This window comes from Schistocerca serialis, chromosome 2 (genome assembly GCF_023864345.2).
Source record: "Schistocerca serialis cubense isolate TAMUIC-IGC-003099 chromosome 2, iqSchSeri2.2, whole genome shotgun sequence".
In the NCBI taxonomy this organism is placed as follows: Eukaryota; Metazoa; Arthropoda; class Insecta; order Orthoptera; family Acrididae; genus Schistocerca; species Schistocerca serialis.
In genome coordinates, this window is record NC_064639.1 from 287,294,532 (window position 1) to 287,317,661 (window position 23,130).

At 40.2% G+C, this 23,130-nt stretch overlaps 1 protein-coding gene across 1 annotated transcript in view; it reads right to left on the bottom strand.

Moving 5' to 3' along the window:
• Positions 1–892: 892 nt before the first annotated feature.
• Positions 893–23,130, bottom strand: part of LOC126455528 (lysozyme-like) — a 126,163-nt gene continuing 103,925 nt past the window's right edge. The window contains exon 4 of the mRNA XM_050091279.1: positions 893–1,130. Within this exon, the coding sequence (XP_049947236.1) occupies positions 978–1,130 (153 nt within the window). The 3' untranslated portion in view covers positions 893–977. The remainder of the gene's footprint in view (positions 1,131–23,130) is intronic.

Below are 23,130 nucleotides of genomic sequence, written 5' to 3' on the forward strand. Positions count from 1 at the left end.
TCCACACCCTCTTTTCCTTCTCCATTCTACCATAATTCTAGCTTGTGCTGTGTCTATAATGACCTCACTGTTCACACTATATTGAACTCTAATCCTCCTCCTATCATAGGACATGTTGGTTAGAACACATATTACAACAGAACATTTCAGAGTGAGTAGGTACTGAAATCTTGATATAAGCAGCTGTATAGGTTTTGCAACTATATTCTTCATATAATTTTGTGATACTGTGTGTAATACATGTATAATGTATCCACAAATATTGATAGGCATAGGTACAGCAACTAAAAGCACTGTGTACTGCATAATAGTACTTAACATCCGTGAAAGATGTTCCACCCTTCCCACAGAAAATATTTCAGAGTAAATAGACTTGGCCACTAATGTATCTGAAGAGCAGCCTAAAGCATTAATTGGTGGTCAAGTCGCTCTAGTTCAATAATGATTTTGCCTAGCACAGTCAAATGATTTACATCTCTAACTGAACCACATATCAACATAAAACGAATGCTTTTTGATACATGGCAACAGTATACATTCAGTGCATTCATGCGACATGTGTAAGTAAACTCTGAGAAGAGTTATCGTCTAGTTGATGGTTGGCTAAAATATCCTAAGAATAATCTTAGGCACGTAGTGTGCAGATGTTTGAAAGTTTGTGAATAGCTTTATAATTAATGTGAAAATGATAACTTTTTGAAAATGATGACCTTTTGTTTTATTTCACCTTCACCTTCACCCTTGACGAACGTCTCACTTAAGGATGTGTGGAAAGAACATTAGCATATTAGCTATTTTGTAAGTATGTCTTACTTTTCCTTTCCTGCCATGTCCCACACATTCGAGGATCTATTCGCTACGGGTCTACATAACAAACAGCGGATACAGGAGATTGTGCACAGAATAGTTTAATGAGCTGTGTCTCCATAAATACAATACTATTTTACAGGGAATAGGGGTGGGGGTAGTTGTGGCGGTCAGATGTCGCCGGCGCCCAGCAGCAGTGCGTTGAAGCGGCAGTTGTCGAACTCGTCCGTGTAGGCGGAGGGCATCGTCCCCTCGCAGCTGGGGCCCAGGAAGTGCAGCAGCGCCAGGTCGTGGCAGTCCACTTGCTGGTTGCCGTTGCAGTCCTGCAACACGGACATACAGTGTCACAAAAGCCAACAGAATTGAACATACACTGATGAAAAAAATTGCAACAACAAAAAATAATTAACGCACAGTAATGAAATAACGTCTTTTTCGACAGTGCTAGTCTGGTTTTGATGTCCTCCCTGCTCCGACGTCACTGGTCATTATGCTGCCTACGTAGCAAAGATCCTTAACTTCATCCACTTCGTGACCATCAATACTAATGTAAAGTTTCTCGCTGTTCTCATTTCTGCTACTTCTCATTACTTTCGTCTTTCTTCAGTTTACTCTGAGTTCATATTCTGTACTCATTAGACGGTTCATTCCATTCAGAAGATCATGTAATTATTTTTCACTTTCACTCCTCAGGACAGCAATTTCTTCAGCGAATCTTATCCATGATACAATTTCACCTTGAATTTTAATTCCACTCCAGAACCTTTCTTTTGTTTCCATTATTCCTTTTTAGATGTACAGGGCTATTACAAATGATTGAAGCAATTTCACAGCTCTACAATAACTTTATTATTTGAGATATTTTCAAAATGCTTTGCACACACATGCAAAAACTCAAAAAGGTTTTTTAGGCATTCACAAATGTTCGATATGTGCCCCTTTAGTGATTCGGCAGACATCAAGCCGATAATCAAGTTCCTCCCACACTCGGCGCAGCATGTTCCCATCAATGAGTTCGAAAGCATCGTTGATTCGAGCTCGCAGTTCTGGCACGTTTCTTGGTAGAGGAGGTTTAAACACTGAATCTTTCACATCACCCCACAGAAAGAAATCGCATGGGGTGAAGTCGGGAGAGCGTGGAGGCCATGACATGAATTGTTGATCATGATCTCCACCACGATCGATCCATCGGTTTTCCAATCTCCTGTTTAAGAAATGCTTCTGCTTTAGCCTTTACCGTAAGATTTTCCAAACGGTCGGCTGTGGTACGTTTAGCTCCCTGCTTGCTTTATTCGTCGACTTCCGCGGGCTACGCATGAAACTTGCCCGCACGCGTTCAACCGTTTCTTCGCTCACTGCAGGCCGACCCGTTGATTTCCCCTTACAGAGGCATCCAAAAGCTTTAAACTGCGCATACCATCGCCGAATGGAGTTAGCAGTTGGTGGATCTTTGTTGAACTTCGTCCTGAAGTGTAGTTGCACTGTTATGATTGACTGATGTGAGTGCATTTCAAGCACGACATACGCTTTCTCGGCTCCTGTCGCCATTTTGTCTCACTGCGCTCTCGAGCGCTCTGGCGGCAGAAACCTGAAGGGCGGCTTCAGCCGAACAAAACTTTATGAGTTTTTCTACGTATCTGTAGTGTGTCGTGACCATATGTCAATGAATGGAGCTACAGTGAATTTATGAACTCGCTTCAAGCATTTGTAATAGCCCTGTACGTATTAAACAGTGAAGGACTACATCCCTATCTTTCACCGTTTTTAATCCGAGCATTTCGTTGTTGGTCGTCCACTCTTATTATTACCTCTTTGTTCTTGTACATATTGTATATTACTCATCTCTCCTTGTGGCTTACCTTATTTTTCACAGCATTTCGAACACCTTGCACAATTTTACATTGTCGAACGCTTTTTCCAGGTCGACAAATCCTATGAAAGTCTCTCTATTTTTCTTTAGTCTTTCTTCCATTAACAAACGGAACGTCAGAATTGCCCCCCCTGGTGCCTTTGCCTTTCCTAAAGCCAAACTGATCGTCAGCTAACATCCGCAATTTTCTTTAGCATTCTTCTGTGTATTATACTTGTCAGCAACTTGGGTGCATGAGCTGTTAAGCTGCTTGTGAGATAATTCTCGCACTTGTCAGCTCTTGCAGTCTTCGGAATTGTATGTATGATGTTTTTCCGAAAGTCACACGCTATTTTGCCAGACCCGTACATTCTTCACACCAACGTGAATAGCCGTTTTGTTGCCACTTCCCCTAATGATTTTAGAAATTCTGATGGAATGTTATCGATCCCTTCTGCCTTATTTGCTTTAAGTCCTCTAAAGCTCTCTTAAATTCAGATTCTAATACTGGATCCCCTATCTCTTCTAAATCGACTACTCTCTCTTCTTCTATCACATCAGACAAATCTTCACCCTCATAGAGGCTTTCAATGTATTCTTTCCACCTATCTGCTCTCTCCTCTGCATTTAACAGTGGAATTCCCGTTGCACTCTTAATGTTACCACCGTTGCTTTTAATGTCACCAAAGGCTGTTTTGACTTTCCTGTATGCTGAGTCTGTCCTTCCGACAATCATATCTTTTTCGATGTCTTCACATTTTTCCTGCAGCCATTTCGTCTTAGCTTCCCTGCACTTCCTGTTTATTTCATTCCTCAGTGACTTGTATTTTAGTGTTCCTGAATTTGCCTGAACATCTTTGTAGTTCCTTCTTTCATCGATCAGCTAAAATATATCTTATGTTACCCATGGTTTCTTTGCATTTACCTTCTTTGTACCTATGTTTCTCTTTCCAGCTACTGTGACTACCGTTTTTAGAGATTCCCACTCCTCTTCAACTGTAATGCCTACTTGACCACTCTATTGCTGTATCTACAGCCTTAGAGAACTTCAAGCGTATCTCGTCATTCCTTAGTACTTCCGTATCCCAATTCTTTGTGTATTGATTCTTCCTGACTAGTCTCGAACTTCAGATTACTCTTCTCATCACTACTACATTGTGATTTGAGTCTATAATGCTCCTGGGTACGCCTTACAATCCAGAATCTGATTTCGGAATCTGTCTGACCATGATGTAATCTAACTGAAATCTTCCGGTATCACCCAGCCTTTTTCAAGTATACCTCTTCCTCTTGTGATTCTTTAACAGTATTCGCTATTACTACTTGAAATTTATTACGGAACTAAGTTAGTCTTCTTCCTCTCTCATTCCTTGTCCTAAGCCCTTATTCACTGTAACCTTTTTCTCTACTCCTTCCCCTAAAACTCTGTTCCAGTCCCCCGTCACTATTAGATTTTCATCTCCCTTTGCGTATTGCATCACCCTTTCAATATCCTCAAGTACTCTATCTCTCTCTTCATCTTCAGCTTGCGACGTCGGCTTGTATACCTGTACTACCGTTGTCGGTGTTGGTTTGCTGTCGATTCTGATAAGAATAACCCTATCATTGATCACAGTAACACATTCTCTGCCCTACCTTCGTATTCATAACGAAACGAATCCTCCCTTTATACAATTTTCTGCTGCCGCTTATATTACCCTATACTTATCTGACAAGAAATCCTTGTCTTCTTTCCATTTCACTTCACTGACCCCTACAACATCTGGACTGAACCTTTGCACTTCCCTTTTAGATTTTCTAGCTTCCCTACCACGTTCAAGTTTCTTATATTCCACGCATCGATTAGTAGAACGTTATCCTTTAGTTAATTATTCATGCTTTTTCTCATGGTCACCTCCCCCTTGGCAGTCCCCTCCCGGAGATCAGAATGGGAAACTATTCCGGAATCTTTTGCCAATGGAGAGATCATGAAACTTCTTCAATTACAGTTCCCATGTCCTGGGGATACACGTCATGTGTCTTTCATGCAGTGGTTTCCATTGCCTTCTGCATCCTCATGACCATTGCTGATTCTTCCGCCTTTAGGGGAAGCTTCCCACTCCTAGGGCAAGAGAGTGCCCTGAATCTCTGTCCGCTCCTCCGCCCTCTTTGACAAAGCCTTTGGCAGAATTAGGTGGTCTTCGACCATCAGTGCTGATTATTAATTAAAATTTAAGCGGTGGCGACTTTCAAATCCGGTAACGAGGAAACGTTTTGATTATGAATCAGAGACGCTACGCAGGCATTTAATTGCTCAGTTGTACCATTTTACATTTTATCAACTTATTCACTCTTTCGTAACAACAGCCACTTATAGCGCTGGTTGCATTTGACCGTCTTACAGTATCCCTTCGCTTTAATATTTAATGTTCAAAAATGGTTCAAATGGCTCTGAGCACTATGCGACTTAACTTCTGAGGTCATCAGAACTTAGAACTAATTAAACCTAACTAAGGACATCACACACATCCATGCCCGAGGCAGGATTCGAACCTGCGACCGTAGCGGTCGTTCGGCTCCAGACTGTAGCGCCTAGAACCGCACGGCCACTACGGCCGCCATTTAATGTTTGGTAATTGGTACTGTTCATACATTTCTGTATCCAAAACTAATGTACTGTTTCAATTGTGACTTAGTATTGTTTTCCTTTTCATTCAGTGTTGTATTACTTAACGAACATCAATGTTCGGTATATGTTTGCTACAGATTTAGTGAATTTGAATATAGTTTTTTTTTATCTTATAGAACGTAAATATAGTAGAAGTTTGTCATCTTTTGTCTTATTATAGAGTCACCGCTTCACAAAATTAATTGGTTGGTAGCGCCATCTGACAGCGTTTTCGTGTAGCCACGACGCCACTTGTAGCCAGTTCTCTGACTGGCAGAGTACAGGAACTTCCTTGTTCGTTGAGCTAGCGTTGGTACCTCTTGTTTACCTCTGCATATGAACTACGTTAACTGTTATCGCTGCCAGTCACTTTGTGTTAACACAGAAGTGTAGCAAATGACCCCTGGATCTGTATGTGATGAATGGCCAACTGCATAAAAACTACTGTAACCAATGACAACTTTTTCTTTAGCTACGATAATAGTTTGATACCATTTACAAAATATACTTTTGCAAGTCTTTATTTTTTGTCACGATTCAATGTATTTTCCAGTATGAACATGCGCAATCGATACTTCAGTTTGGCAAGAGCGATTCAGCTCAACAGATGACGATGTGACTAATACACGTTGAACAAAATAATTTTATGTTGGAGTGAATCATATAACTAAAGTTCAATTATTAACTGTATCACGTAATTGTTCACCTCATATCCAATTTTCTGTATTTTAGATATGAGTATGGCTCGTCGATAAGATGAAACTCATTTTTGATATCTTGTCTTAGAATTTTTAATCTATACATGATAACAGCAAGTGTGCGGCAACATACGCTGTCCACAAATGTACGTGCATTGCGCTAGTTACTAAAAGGCAGCTTTCAGAATTCTGCATGCCTGCTAGAGACGCAGAGCGTCATGTATCTTGCAGGTATCGCTTGGCACAGCCGTTTCCCCGTTTCCGCCGCATATTAACTTACCAACGTCCGAACGACGAAACAGTTTATCTTCCGCGTATTAAATAGCGCACCTCATTACAACTGAAAGCAGGAAGCTGGGTGAATTTGCATGTCTATGTTACCAAGAATAACTTTTCCATGATTGCTGTCAGTGCCAGTAGCACAGTTCTGCTGAAAATACTGATAAACTGTTAAGTATAATTTTCGGAGACGAGGACACATGGTTTGGTAACCAGTAGTTCGCGGCAGCTTTTTTGATAGTCACGGAAAAAACAGTCGTATTTTCCACTACATGATACGTGGCACTGCTTGGTGTTTCTTATTAGAAATAGAAATTGAGAGGCGATCCTCGATATCGCTGCTATACTGCATTGAACTGAATGCTTTCTCAGAAAATTATTTTGAACTATTAGTTCATGAACCCACTCGAAGCGTAAATGGTTGCAAAAGCATACTTGACCTCTTAGCAACAAATAACACTGTTCTAAAAAAAAAAAACCTTTTTTTCTATTTCTGATAAAAAATATTGTGATCCTAGTTGTATTTTGAGTGCTGAATTGAAAATTGTTTTTGGTTTTTTTCTGTCAGGGATAGTTAATGAGTAATCGCAATTTTATTTCTCTTTTCAGTTTCTGATATAGTGCAGCAAACGTGAGGTAAAATTCGATAAACAAATGCACATCTTTATGATGTTATAAGTTCATCACATTAATGGAGGGTGGGATCTAGCATATAACACAGTAACCTTTGTGTATACACTTTGAAGCATTTATTTGACATGAGAAATTACAGAACATTGACAAACAATGAGCCACTGCCTTGTAATGCACATCACTTTTTTCTCTTGTATTGTGAATCTTTCTTCTTTCGAATGATATTCCAGCAATAATCTGCTAACATAGAAGGTACCCACATCCCTTCATAGCGCCTTTCTGTGGTAGAAATGCCTTTATGGAATCTTTCCCCATGTTCATCCGATACGTCACTACAACTCTGTGAAGTAGTCCAGATGCAGATGAGAGTCCATCATATGTACCTTCAAAGACATATTGCACCCCAAATCCTGATATGCTTTGATCATATCCTTCACCATTGCTTTGTAGTTAGTAGCTCTTCTTCTTCCGAGGAAGTTTTCCATCTTGAAACAGTCCCATGTGGTTTTTTTCTTTATCAGTTAAACATGCTTCAAAATTTGCAACTTTCTGCAGGTCCCCGATTTGTGGACCCACAAATACACCTTCCTTCATTTTTGCAGCTGAAAGACGGGGGAATTTGGTAGCCAGATATGCAAACCCACAGCCTGTTGGATCCATGGCCTTCACGAATTGTTTCATCAGGCCAAGTTTGATGTGAAGCGGTGGAAGTAGTATATATTCAGGAGCTACCAGACTTTCACGTTCTACATTCTTTTCGCCAACTTTCCATCTTCGCCTAGGCCATTTCTTTTTCACACAGTGAGAATTTCGGTCTCGACTATCCAACTCGCAAAGAAAACAGGCATACTTTGTGTAGCCTTGTTGCATTCCCAGTACCACAGCAATTACCTTGAAATCTGTACATATTTTCCATTTGTGTTCATTGTATTTTAATGAATTTAGTAGCATCCTTTGTACGAATTCGTAATTCTCTTTTGTCAAACTAGTGTAGGCTCCTGGAACAGAGGGTATTTTATTTCCGTTATGGAGCAAAACACCCTTCTGACTTGTTTTCGATGCATCTATGAAAAGTCTCCACTCCTGTGAAATATAGGTGAAGTTCAGCACTTTCCTCAGGCCAGCAACGTCATTGCAAAATGTCAGTGCTTCGTCAGTTGAAAAATAAGAAATAAAGGCATGTTCTCTGTGCCTGAACACACTGATTTTAGTACTTTGGTGCAGTAGATTATACTCTTGTAATCTTGAGCCAAGCAGCTGCGCCTTTTGTTTACTTAGTCCTAGATCACGTACTAAATCATTTAAATCTGCCTGTGTTAACAAATGTGGCGATGACTCACTTCTGCAGTGATATAAAGAATCATCATGTGTGATTTCTTCAGTACTACTTATTTCACTGCCACTCGGAATCTGACCTCAAGCTCTTGAAAGTACTGGAAGGTTGTCGGAATGCTGCACTGGCATTCTCGCTGAAGGCATATCTGGGTAAACAATGTGCCTCTTCGACTTTTTGTTTGTAAAACCCTGAATTTTTGTTAGACAGAAATAACAATCAGTAATATGGTCCTTAGGCTCCCTCCACACCATGGGAACAGCTAACAACACCACATTCTCTTTACCTTTCCACCACTGAATTAGTCTGCAGTAACATGTAGCACAACAGAAATGTGGTGCCCATTCTTTATCTTGGTCTCCTACCTCTACTCCAAAGTAATATTTGTATGCTTTCTTTATGACTGAAGAAATTTTCTTCCTATTTCTGGCAAAAGTGAACTTCCCACAGATGTAGCAGAAGTTGTCCGGCTTATATCGACATCCACGACGACGCGGCATTTCTGCAAATTTAAAAACACCACTTTGGTAATACACCCGTATTAAATTAATAGTAAGGAACTAGAGGAACGCTGATGTGTAAAAACAAGCAGTCGTTTTATCTTCAGCACCAGGCTCAATCAGTTTACACACAGGAACTAAAAACTTCAACCGTGCTCGGAAATATGACAGACAGTTACTTGTCAGCCAAAACACCCACTCGTTAAGACTGACACAAATTGCGGCTGACATCACTGTTGTAAACTCGATGCACCTGCCCCTAGGAGGCGTGAAGCTTTACTGCCGAGGCAGCAACCGGCTGTCACCGTTCGAGTTAATGAGATGTTTCAGGTGGTCTTAATGACATAGGTGTGGCGGGGGATAACTTAATGATGTCTGCTTCTTCCCACCTGCTGTTGCACAAGAAATTATCACGTTCTATCACTACTGGATGCGGCAACATACCCGTATTTCTCTATAATGTCTCTGTGTTTGCCATGAATTGTGAATATACATATATATACACATTACATAAAAAGTATCCCTGGCAACGATATTTTGTTTACATATTTGAATTTCCCACGGTAAAATGGTCTAGAAGCACATACTTTAATATCAGAAATAGAACCCATGTCGAACAGTGTAATCCTGGACAAATAGTGAGTATCGTGACGAATACAGGGATTAGCGACCACAAGGCAGTAGCTGCTAAGCTGGAGACTAACTCCTATAACGATCAAAAAGAAACGAAAAGTATATCTATTTAAAAAATCTGATAAAATGATCTTAACGCCTTTTTAAGAGACAGTCTGCACTCCTTCCGATCTGATCATGTAAGCCTAGAAAGATTGTAGAATGATGGTGTCGACAGCAATTGAGATATATATATACCACATAAATTAATAAGTGATGGTCCTGATCCCCCATGGTACACAAAGGGTCAGATCGCTGTTGCAGAAGCAGCGAAAAAAGCATGCCAAATTTAGAAGAACGCAAAATCCACAAGATTGGCAAACTTTTGCAGAAGTTCGAAACATAGAGCGTACTTCAATGTGAGATGCTTTCAATAATTTGCACAACAAAACTCTGTCTCGAAATCTGGCAGAAAACCCAAAGAGATTCTGTTCATACATAAAGCACACCAGTGGCAAGACGCAATCAATACCTTCACTGCGCGATAACAACGGTGAAGTCACTGACGACAGTGCCACTAAAGCAGAGTTATTAAACACTATTTTCCGAAACTCCTTCACCAAGGAAGACCAAGTAAATATTCCTCAATTTCAATCAACTGCCAAGATGAGAAACATAGAAATAGATATCCTCGGTGTCACAAAGCAGCTTAAATCACTTAATAAAAGCAAGGCTTCCGGTCCAAATTTTATACCAGTCAGGCTCCTCTCAGAGTATGCTGACACAAATCCTCCATATCTAGCAATTATATACAACTGCTCGCTCACAGAAAGATTTCTGCCTAAAGACTGGAAAATTGCTCAGGTCACACCATTACCCAAAAAGGAAAATAGGAGTAATTCCTTGAATTACAGGCCCATATCACTGACGTCGATTTGCAGTAGGGATTTGGAACATATACTGTATTCGAACATTATGAAATACCTTGATGTAAGCGATTTATTGACACGTAGTCAGCACGGATTAGAAAATATCGTTCTTGTGAAACAACTAGCTTTTTATACTCAAGAAGTAGTGCTATCGACAGGGGATGTCAAATTGATTCCATATTTTTAGATTTCCAGAAGGCTTTTGACACCGTTCCTCACAAGCGTCTTCTAACCAAACTGCGTGCCTAGGGAGTATCGCCCCAGTTGTGCGACTGGATTCGTGATTTCCTGTCAGAAAGGTCACAGTTCGTAGTAATAGACGGAAAGTCATCGAATAAAACAGAAGTAATATCCGGCGTTCCCCAAGGAAGTGTTATAGGCCCTTTATTGTTCCCGATCTATATTAACGACATAGGAGACAATCTGAGTAGGCGTCTTAGATTGTTTGCAGATGATGCTGTCATTTACTGCTTTGTAAAGACATCATATGATCAAAACGACTTTATTTAGATAAGATATCTGTATGGTGCGAAAAGTGGCAATTGACCCTGAATAAAGAAATGTGTGAAGTTATTCACATGAGTACTAAAAGAAATCCACTAAATTTCGATTACACGATATGTCACACAAATCTGAAGGCTGTAAATTCAAATAAATACTTAGGGGTTGCTATTAAAAATATTCTACATTGGAACGATCATGTAGATAATGTGATGGGTAGAGCCAACCAAAGACTGCGACTCATTGGCAGAACACTTATAAGGTGCAGCAGGTTTACTAAAGAGACTGCTTGCACTACACTTGTCCGCCCTATCCTGGAGTATTGCTGTGCGGTGTGAGATCCGCATCGATGGGACTGTCGGATAACATCGAAAAAGAACAAAGAAGGGCAGCTCGTTTTGTATTATCACGAAGTAGGGGAGATAGTGTCACAGACATGATACGTCAATTGGAGTGGCAACCATTAAAACAAAGGCGTTTTTCGTTGCGACGGGATCCTCTCATGATATTTCAATCACCAGTTTTCTCCTCCGATTGCGTAAACATTCTGTTGGCACCCACCTACATCGGGAGAAATGATCACGATAAAATAAGAGAAATCAGGGCTCGCAAAGAAAAAAATTAAGTGCTCGTTTATCCCGCGCGCCGTTCGAGAGTTGAACGGTAGAGAGACAGCCTGAAGGTGGTTCATTGAACCCTCTACCAACCACTTTATTGTGAATAGCAGAGTAATCACGTAGATGTAGATGTCAATAATAATAATAATAATCCCCGTGGAGGCCCGGGAAAAGAATAGGCCTCCGGTATGTTCTGCCAGTCGTAAAAGGCGACGAAAAGAACAAACCACTAATAGGGCTAACCCCCCTTTTAGTGTGATTAGTAGGTTCAGGACAGAACTAAAGAAGCCTCGGACAAGCGCCATCATGGTCGGGGACAACGCTTGAACCCTATGCCCGCCCACAATGGTAATGACACTGCTAGCCAACTGGAAAATGATTTAAATCCAAATAGAGGTGTTTTGCAGGATATGCTTCCTGCAACCACCCTAGAAGGAAAACAAAGACAGAGGATGAGATGGTCAGATGAAGTTAATCGACACCTCATGTTCTGTTATTACCAAGCAACAAACCTAGGAACCAAAACAACTGGATACAGATAACAAGTATACACAACATTTATTACCAGATACCCAGAATTAAAATTTTTAACAGAACAACGACTAGCTGATCAGATCCGTGTAATAATAAAAAATAAGAGGATACCCCAGTCAGAATTAGAAAACATCAAACAACAAGTACAACAAATACTGGAACAAAATAATGTGCAATCAGAAGAAGAAGAAAATACAGTAATGGACTCAAACAACCCAGAGCAAACAAACAAAGAACAACACGCACCAATTAAACAATCAGAGGAAAACGAAATCTTAAGACAGCCACCAGAACAAGCACAAATAGAACACGAAGTGACACAGATGTTAGATATAGAAGAAAAATTTCAGCTAACATATATAGAATACAAAGACACAAATACAGACATTAGACCATTCTTGCATACACCACCAAATAACCCACAAGTCGAAACAACAATAAAAACTATCAACACAATCATACACAACAAAATAAATGAAAACACAACTATGGAAGAGTTACAACTACTGGATTATATAGGAGCACTCACTACACTAAATATACACACTAGGCAGAGATCAGAACCAACCAACACACAGAAGAAACCCACAAAACCAGCATGGTAACACAGGCTACAGATCAAAATAGAAAAACTGAGAAGAGACATCGGACAGCTAACACAATTTATAAGAAATGAAATCTCGGAAAAAAACGAAAAAGGTTAGGTAAAATCTCACAACAAGAAGCGACAGAGCAATTAGACGAAAAGAAGCAGAAATTACAAGCATTAGCCAAACGACTCAGAAGATACAAAAAAAATGAAAATAGAAGGAAACAAAACCAAACATTCAACACAAACCAAAAGAGATTTTACCAGACAATAGATAACACACACATTAAAATAAACAATCCACCAGACATAACAGACATGGAACACTTCTGGAGCAACATATGGTCAAACCCGGTACAACATAACAGGCATGCACGATGGATACAAGCAGAAACAGACACATACAAGATGATACCACAAATGCCTGAAGTGATAATTTTGCAACATGAAGTCACCCAAGTAATTAATTCTACTCACAATTGGAAAGCCCCTGGAAATGATAAAATAGCAAATTTCTGGTTAAAGAAGTTCACCTCAACACATTCACATCTAACTAAATTATTTAACAGTTACATTGCAGACCCATACACATTCCCTGATAGACTTACACACGGAATAACATATCTGAAACCTAAAGATCAAGCAGACACAGCGAACCCAGCTAAATATCGCCCCATAACATGCCTACCAACAATATACAAAATATTAACTTCAGTCATTAAACAGAAATTAATGACACATACAGCACAAAACAAAATTATAAATGAAGAACAAAAAGGCTGTTGCAAAGGAGCACTAGGATGTAAAGAGCAACTGATAATAGATGCAGAGGTGACATATCAAGCTAAAACTACACAAAGGTCGCTACACTACGCATACATTGATTACCAAAAAGCTTTTGTTAGTGTACCCCACTCATGGTTACTACAAATATTGGAAATATACAAAGTAGATCCTAAATTGATACAGTTCCTAAACATAGTAATGAAAAATTGGAAAACCACACTTAATATCCAAACAAATTCAAATAATATCACATCACAGCCAATACAGATTAAGCGTGGAATATACCAAGGAGACTCATTAAGTCCTTTCTGGTTCTGCCTTGCTCTGAACCCACTATCCAACATGCTAAATAATACAAATTATGGATACAATATTACTGGAACATACCCACACAAAATCACACATTTGCTATACGTGGATGATCTAAAACAAAACTACTGTCAGCAACAAATCAACAACTCAACCAATTACTAAAGATAACAGAAGTATTCAGCAATGATATAAGTATGGCTTTTGGAACAGACAAATGTAAGAAAAATAGTATAGTCAAGGGAAAACACACTAAACAAGAAGATTACATATTGGATAACCACAGCGACTGCATAGAAGCGATGGAAAAAACGGATGCCTATAAATATCTAGGATACAGACAAAAAATAGGAATAGATAATACAAATATTAAAGAAGAACTAAAAGAAAAATATAGACAAAGACTAACAAAAATACTGAAAACAGAATCGACAGCAAGAAACAAGACAAAAGCTATAAATACTTATGCCATACCAATATTGACCTACTCATTTGGAGTAGTGAAATGGAGTAACACAGACCTAGAAGCACTCAATACACTTACACGATCACAATGCCACAAATATAGGATACATCACATACATTCAGCAACAGAAAGATTCACATTAAGCAGAAAGGAAGGAGGAAGGGGATTCATCGACATAAAAAACCTACATTATGGACAGGTAGACAATTTAAGAAAATTCTTTCTAGAACGAGCAGAAACTAGCAAAATACACAAGGCAATCACTCATATAAATACATCGGCTACACCACTGCAATTTCATAACCACTTCTACAACCCTTTAGATCACATAACATCAACAGATACGAAGAAAGTAAATTGGAAAAAGAAAACACTTCACTTCATGGCAAGCACCCGAACCATCTAACACAGCCACACATCGATCAAGACGCATCCAACACATGGCTAAGAAAAGGCAATATATACAGTGAGACAGAAGGATTCATGATTGCAATACAGGATCAAACAATAAACACCAGGTATTACAGCAAGCATATTATTAAAGATCCCAATACCACAACAGATAAATGCAGACTTTGCAAACAACAAATAGAAACAGTAGATCACATCACAAGTGGATGTACAATACTAGCAAATACAGAATACCCCAGAAGACATGACAATGTCGCAAAAATAATACATCAACAGCTTGCCTTACAACAAACTTTTAAAACAACACGTTCCTACATACAAGTATACACCACAAAATGTACTGGAGAATGATGAATACAAATTATACTGGAACAGAACCATTGTAACAGATAAAACAATGCCACATAACAAACCTGACATCATACTCACCAATAAAAAGAAGAAATTAACACAACTAATCGAAATATCCATACCCAATACAACAAATATACAAAAGAAAACAGGAGAAAAAAATTGAAAAATACATCCAACTGGCTGAGGAAGTCAAAGACATGTGCCATCAGAATAAAGTTGACATTATACCAATTATACTATCAACTACAGGAGTCATACCACACAATATCCACCAGTACATCAATGCAATACAGCTACATCCAAACATATATATACAACTACAGAAATCCGTAATTATTGATACATGTTCAATTACCCGAAAGTTCCTAAATGCAATATAACACATACCGTACAGTTAAAAGGAAGTGACGCTTGATCAAGGTCCGCGTCACTCCATTTTTAACCGGACTTAACGTCTGAGAAAGTGAAGGAAATAATAATAATAACAACAAGGGCGACTTTGAAACATGATGAAAAAACGGGTCTCTAATTCGAACCCTTGCCTTTAGCGGCAGGTGATCTTCCCGGCTGAGCTATCAGGGAAAATCCTGCAGTCGGCCTCACAACCCGCAACCTCGGCCCGCAGTTTCTTCCTCATTCCTACGAAAGTCTTGTTTTTGTTAGTTCCTGACATAGTCAGGATGGAGACCAGAAGTGTAATGCTTTACAAAAAATACAAATTCTTAATACAATCTCGTAATAGCCAAGATCGCAAGTGAAACGTTAAGCGACGAGTGTTTTCACCAATCTTTAGATCGATTATTAAAATGAAAAAAATTGCATCGAGGTGGACACTCATGCAAGAGCTGGATCTCAGTAAAATAACGGCATACACCGTTGAAGTAAAACATTACGTGTGTAAGGCCGCACTGATATATAATATTTTGCAGGCAAACTCATTGCACCAGTAAATGTCAAGCAAAACATGTACAGAAACGTTTTTCCTGCGATCATGACTAGCAGATTTTATTATGGAGAATATTTTAACTTTTCGTAGATTTTTTTAACCAAGCAGCATATTTTGACCAACGTAGATTTTTTTTCACACAGGCCTCCATTTCGAACAACGGCATGTTGTGTGCCGTGTAGAATATCTGCCCCTTCTTTTCACATGTAACAAGAGGGGAAACGGGTCATCTAGGTTTTAGACAATTCTCTCTCGTCAGCATCGTGATATATAGGAAACACATATGTAGGTGTCTGTCATTTGTAATTCTATTCCGGAGACACAACGCAGAACTTTTAAAATATACGTGTCAGGGACGCATCAAAAATCATTTTAACCCGCTTTCAATGACGAAACACATCCAATGTGAACATTATGTAGTCTGAAGATAGTTACTTTCGCGAAACAACCTGGAACCACAACACGTCCTTCAATCGATCCGGAGGAAGTCATTTCGATGGGGTCACGTCCTTTAACAAGAGGACGCGTGTTGCCACAAAATACACAGGATATTTGACTGTAATATGTCTCACCCTTCATAACAGAAGGACCCATTGTCAGTGCCCCTCACATCCAATCTTATGCTGTATGAGTTTTAGTTTTCGTCGCTGCATTTGCTTTGTTGTGCTCTATGGGTGAATATATCCATCATGTACAGTTCAGTGACCTTTGATTTCGTAAAAACGTGTCGCAAAAGACACTCAGCTGTAAGGTCAATACAGAATGCGGAGTTCATCCTACTGAAAATAGGAAGTATCGTTTATTGTGAATCTGTTTCCATCCCACTGGAATTTTTCAGATAATGGAAATCACATCCTGTCCGTCAGCAGATGTTTCCTAATACTATTTGAGAGAGACCCTGAACTCATGCATGTTGAGCAGGTGTTTTGGATTTAGGCAGAAAATGAGGCGCTGACATTTCGAGGACTGTACAGAATGACGGTAATCGTTATGTAGAGCAGTCGTGCATTCGAAGTTCCGTTTGGAACTTGCCGCTCTTCAGAAAACCAGCTCTCATGGCGGTACATGTCCTTGCGTTTCTCTGATTTGTCAAGAGCTGCTCATACGAGTCGCTTGTGAGCCGAAGGTGACAGATTTTGAAACGTAAGGCCTTTATTTTGTTGTGTGTGTGTGTGTGTGTGTGTGTGTGTGTCATGTAGCCACTTGCGATAAGTTAAACTCACGCCTATTGTCATCTAGAGTAAAAAATAAATTAAAAAAACCATTAGTCTGAATGTGAGAATCTCTTAATATTATTTCAACGTATTTTTTTGTGTTTCATTTTCCATGGACAATATAGACAAACATAAGTAGCGAAACGATCATTTGAATCGTCAATATTCTGGCTGGTTTGATGCGGCTCATCAGCAATTCCTCTCCGGTGCGAACCTCTTCGTCTCAGAGTAGCATTTGCGACCTATGCCCTCGGTTACTTGCTGGACGTATACCAGTCTCTGTCTTCCTCTACAGTTTTTACCCTCTGCAGCTCCCTCTGGTACCATGATGTCTTGACAGATGTCCTATCATCCTATATCTTCTTCCTGTCATTGTTTTCTATACATTTCTTTCCTCACTGATTCTGCGGAAAAAGACATTCCTTACCTCATCAGTCCACCCAATTTCGAACATTCGTTTGTAGCACCACATCTCAAAAGCTTCTTCTCTCTTCTGTTTCAGTTCCAGCAGTCCATATTTCACTACCATACAATGTTGTGCTCCAAATTAAAGTCTCAGGAATTTTTTCCACAAATTAATGTCTACGTTTGACAGCAGTAGACTTCCCTTGGCCAGGAGTGCTCTTTTCGCCAGTGCTAGTCAGCTTTTAATGTCCTCCTTGCTCCGTCCGTCGCTGGTTATTTTGCTGCCTAGGTAGCAATCCTGATATTAAATTTCTCGCTGTTCTCATTTCTGCTCCTTCTCATTACTTTCGTCTTTCTTTAATTTACTCTCAAAACATATTCTGCACTTATTAGATCTTATCGTTGATAACCTTTCACCTTTAATTTTAATTCCATTCTTGAACCTTTCTTTTATTTTCGTCACTGCTTCTTCGATGTACAGATTGAACAGTAGGGGTGAAAGATTACATCCCTGTCTTGTAATCTTTTCAATAAGAGTACTTCGTTCTTGGTCTCTGGTCTTATTGTTCCCTCTTCCTCGTCGTTCATATTATATGTTACCCGTCTTTCCAGTGACTGGAAAAAATTTACAAATCATCCTTCGTTTCCAAGAGGCGTCGTTGAATAGAACCACAAAACTTTAGGCCTATATTGCTGATGTCAATATGTTGAAGTTCGGAACACGTTTTATGCTAGCGTATTAGGACCTTTCTGGAGACCCGAAAATCTCCACTGTAGGAATCAGCATGGATTGTGCAACCAACAATAATATGAACCCTAGCTCGCTCTGTCTGTTCACGAGAAGCAGACTGTTGTGTTCCATTAGTTCCGGAAGGCTTTCGATTTAGTTCTGCACTGTCGTCTAATGAACAAAATACGAAAGTACGCTATATCACACCAGCTTTGTGACTGGACTGAAGAGTTTGTAGCAAACAGAACACAACACATCCTTAACGGAGAGAAATCTTCAGTCGCAAAAGTAGTTTCGGGCGTACTCCAAAGGATTATAATAGGGCCCTTATTGTTAACAGTAAACATAAATGACATAGTGGATAGCGTGGGAAGCTCCATGCTGGTCTTCGTGGATGGCGCTGTTGTACACATAGAAGTTTTAACGCTGCAGAATTGTAGAAAGACCAAGAGAATCGATGTCTGCTTGAGGGAGTGGCAACTGAACCACAACAAACAGATGTAAAGCATTCCGCACAAATAGCTGGGAAGACACATTACTGTACAATATCACTATTGTGAAACAATCGCTGGAAGCAGTCACATACATTAAACATCAAGTATGCCTATGGAACGAAGTGGAGCAACCACATACAACTATTCGTAGGAAATACACTGGAATCTTCTTTGAGTGCAGTCTACGCCCGAAGAAGGTAGCTTACAGAACCCTCATTCGACCAATAGCTCAATAGTGTTCGTCAACTCCGGACCCATACCCAATGCGATTGGTATAAAAATAGATAACACCCAAAGAAGAGCACCGCGTTTCGTCAGAGATAAGTATTAAAGTGTCACTGAGAATATCTCCAACTCGTGTGGCAGACGCTACAGGAGAGACGTTGTGCATAAAGATGTAGTTTACCATTAAAATTCCGATAGCGTACATCCCTCGAAGAGTCAACCATACCTCTTACTCATACCTCGTGGAAAGATGAAGTTAAAATTAGGGAGCTTGGGGCTCACGCGGAGGCTTAAACGATTGTCCCTCCCCCCTCCCCTCCCACCACACTATTCTCGACTGTATCATGCAAAGGGGGAAGTGACAGTGGCACACGAAGTATTCTCCACCACACATCGTAAAGTGGCTTGCAGAGTATGGATATATTTGTAGACGTAGATGACAGACACTGTTGATACCTTACAATGACATTGTGTCAGAGTAAAATATTTTGAGAACTCTACAAACGGAGCATTTACATTTTTTCACGTGGCCGTGTCGTTTAAATGTTTTTATAGCTTAAGTGAATAATTAGAAATAGCGATATTTAAAAATGAAATTAATAACATTCATAAAAATGCCAGATGTGTGAAGCCTTTCGAGGTATGAAGACATAAATATACCTGATGATGATATTTAGGGAGAAATGGTTAAAGATGGAGGAAAATCAATCCAAATGAAAAATTATTTACAGAATGTGAATCTTCATTTTTTCACAGGGTATTACTTAATGCATAAAATTGCGAGAATTCAGCCTTAATCGAACTCTGTTACCTGCTAATATTTTGACTGTCAAACGTTAAGCCCTCTTTGGAGCCAGCTCTCAAGACACGATAAAGAGCTCCCATTCACCTAATGCACTGGTAGTCAGCCAATAGCGCATCCGTACAGGGATAATCATGGTGGAAGAAATAACACACGGGCATAAGAGATACACGCTACCGCGATGCCCCTCCTCAATAACGATGTATCACGAACTCTGGTCTTGCCTAAGTGAGTTAACTAACAATTGCCGCGTTCTATATCCTATGAAAGTAAAACCATAATCAGAGTTAAGAAAATCACTCGTCAAAAGTATTTCGATGACTACCCTAAAAACTGATTCCGAGAACAATGAAACAAATCTAGGCTTTCTTATATACTGCGGCCTGTTCATATATGGTGCACGGCAACTCCAGATACATCAGGCTGAGACAGGGGTCTACAGCGCCAGTGTTGTGCGTAACGTTCTTGGCCTGTTCGCATAGTACGTCCAAAATAAACTGAAGAGCCAAATAAACTCGTACACCTGCCTAATAGCGACCTGAAATGGTCGTACGGGAAAATCCCCACTTCTTCGCTATTTCGGAAGATACTGTGTCCCATCGCTCGTACCCCGACTATAACACCACCAAAATCACTTAAATCTTGATAACCTGCCATTGTTGCAGCAGTAACAGATCTAACAGCTACGCGAGACACTTGTGTTATATAGTCGCTGCCGACCGCAGCGCCGTATTCTGCCTGTTTACATATCTCTGTATTTGAATAAAGATGCCTATATCAGTTTCTTTGGGGCTTCAGTGTATGGAAGTCCATATTGATAGGGAATCTTATGCAGATCTGTCTTCCCTAGAATCGTATCTTCCTTCACAGAGTCTACGAGCTTGCCTGTGGTGCTGACGGAACAGTAACCGTCACTTAGTGTTTAGAAAGGACACAACCAATTTTTTTAAAGAATAGATTCCCTACGAAGTATAGTGCCAGGGACTTTAACACTTTCTCTTTAGCTTCTTGAGGTACGAGACACGTCTTCGGTCTGAACTGCTTTAAACTTCTTTGGTGGATAGCTTTTATATTTTCCATAAACATTTTTCAGCTGTTACAGTTTCAGTTATTACTGAAGATGGTTCTGATCAGAACACATATGTGCTTTGGACACAAGTGTATTAAAGATACCGCTGGTGCTGGTCTCCACAGAATGGTAACAGCCTTCAGCTTGCAGGTACAGATCCGTATGCGTCGGTTTGTTAAAGATACAGTGTCTGAGAGTGCCGTCAGCTTTAAGGCGAACCAAGACATCCAAGAAAGAGTGGCATCGGTCCTTTTCCAGCTTCATGGTAAAACTAATGTTTTCATGAATGGAATTCATGATGGTCCAAGAGTTTAAGACATTTCTTCTCGCCATGAGGTCACACTTTAAAAGTGTGATCCCAAACCTCCAAAAGACGACAGGTTTAAAACTTACAGACGCCACCGCTTTCTCCTAAAAATCCTCCATACAGAATTTGGCCACGAAGACGGACAACAGACTTCCATTGCAACACTGTCAATTTGTTTATAAAATTCCTTAGGGAATAAAAAAATAAGTTCAGAGCAAATGTTGAAAAAAAGGTAGTAATCTGATTCTTAAAATTTTATGGAAACGAGAATGTCTACAGAGGACGCCAATTATACTAAACTGGAACAATGCTATTATTTTAGCACCGATCCAACACATTTTCAACTGTCACTATACGTCGTGTACTCGCGGGCTACGGACGCAGCACGCGGTACAGCAGAGTCAGCGTGGTTGCCTGCATAGCAGGCGTATACTGTCCGTCATAGGGACCGACACACACACACACACACACACACACACACACACACACACACACAGAGAGAGAGAGAGAGAGAGAGAGAGAGAGAGAGAGAGAGAGAGAGAGAGAGAGAGAGAGAGACACGTCTACTCTGGAACTCAATCTCTTTCACACTAGTGCTGTATCCTGTTTGATCAAGGTAATCGTTTATAATCTGATGTAAGATTTGTGCAGTCGCTTTAGTAGATAGTGGAAGTCCGGCTGCATACGTCTGACCACAGTAAAATTAAGATATCGCGGTGCCATGCATGCAGGTCCGAAGGGACACTGCATCGTGACAGGTGCTGCAATACCGTACTTATCCGCCGACACCTGGCAAGCGACTTTCAAGTTAAAGGTCTCCCCTGTACGGGAATATACATAATGGATATAGGAGTACAGGTTGTAGACACATGGTTGACAACGTATGAAAGTTTGGATCTGGCTGTAAATTGTACTTGGGTAGCCAAATGGTAGGGCGACTTTTTGCGATAAGCGGGAAATCCGGGTTCGAGTCTCGGTCCGGCACAAATTTCCACTGTCGTCATTCCATTGTATAGTTGATGGTTATCTATATTCGCAATGGGACATATGCCTGTACCTCTCAGTGGATCTCTTCTGAATGGGTCGCCATAACGGTCACAGGTAACGACGTTTGTGAGCAGCGGCGACTGTACTACCTGTAGCTGTTACGAGGAGAAATATTGCCCCTCCCTCTACCACACCATTCACTTTCACAGGCCCGTCACGTGCACACATTTCTCACAGTTTGCGGCGCTGGTATCACATTAGGGAGAGGAAGTGGGTACTCAGTTTCTGTCTGGCCATCTTTATTTATATTCTCAGGGTTTTTGTTCAATCAGTTGTGGCAAATGACAGGACGTTACACTCGAGAATTGCTGAACCTATTTCTCCCCTTCCATGTCCTGTCCGACCTTGCGCTCCACCTCTAATGACCTCGTTATAGGAGCGGATCCAAGGTGGAGATATGGGGTGTCGTGGGTGTCATGATTTCACCCCCACCCCTCAGAAAGAACAGAATTTGTGGAAACTTGTATGTTTTTACACACATCACTTTCGAATCTTCCCGGCTAACTTTCGAAGAATAAAGTACCATGAAAAATCAGTCTCTAAAATGTCAACGAACGGAAGAAAGTTAGAAGCTACTGTATGTTTAACACAGGATAATTCAGTTTTTCGCGCAGTTTGATAGGATTCCGTCCTGACAGCTTGAGTAAAACATTCCAGCCAGCAAAAGACACTCAATTCCTAGGTTGCCCATGCCTGACGCCGACATCAACAAATCCGACAAGGTTTGATAGTTCACGAGTGTCACGGTCAAAACGCTGCATTTGAGCGAAGCAAGGGAGAGAGGGAAAGATCTCCCACCCACCTCCCTCCCAACTTAAAAAAAAAGGAACGGAAGGACTGACTTCCCGCAAGTAGGCGGAAACGATCGAAAACGACAACACTCCTCATTTACACTCACACATAGCAATAATCTGCCTACCTGTGTCCACAACCTTTGTGCTAAATTAAATATTGGTACGGGTGAATTCACGCTTCGATTTTACATCGCTTAAAATTTAGTGGTAAGAGTTTGCCATTATTATAGTTCTTAAATAAAT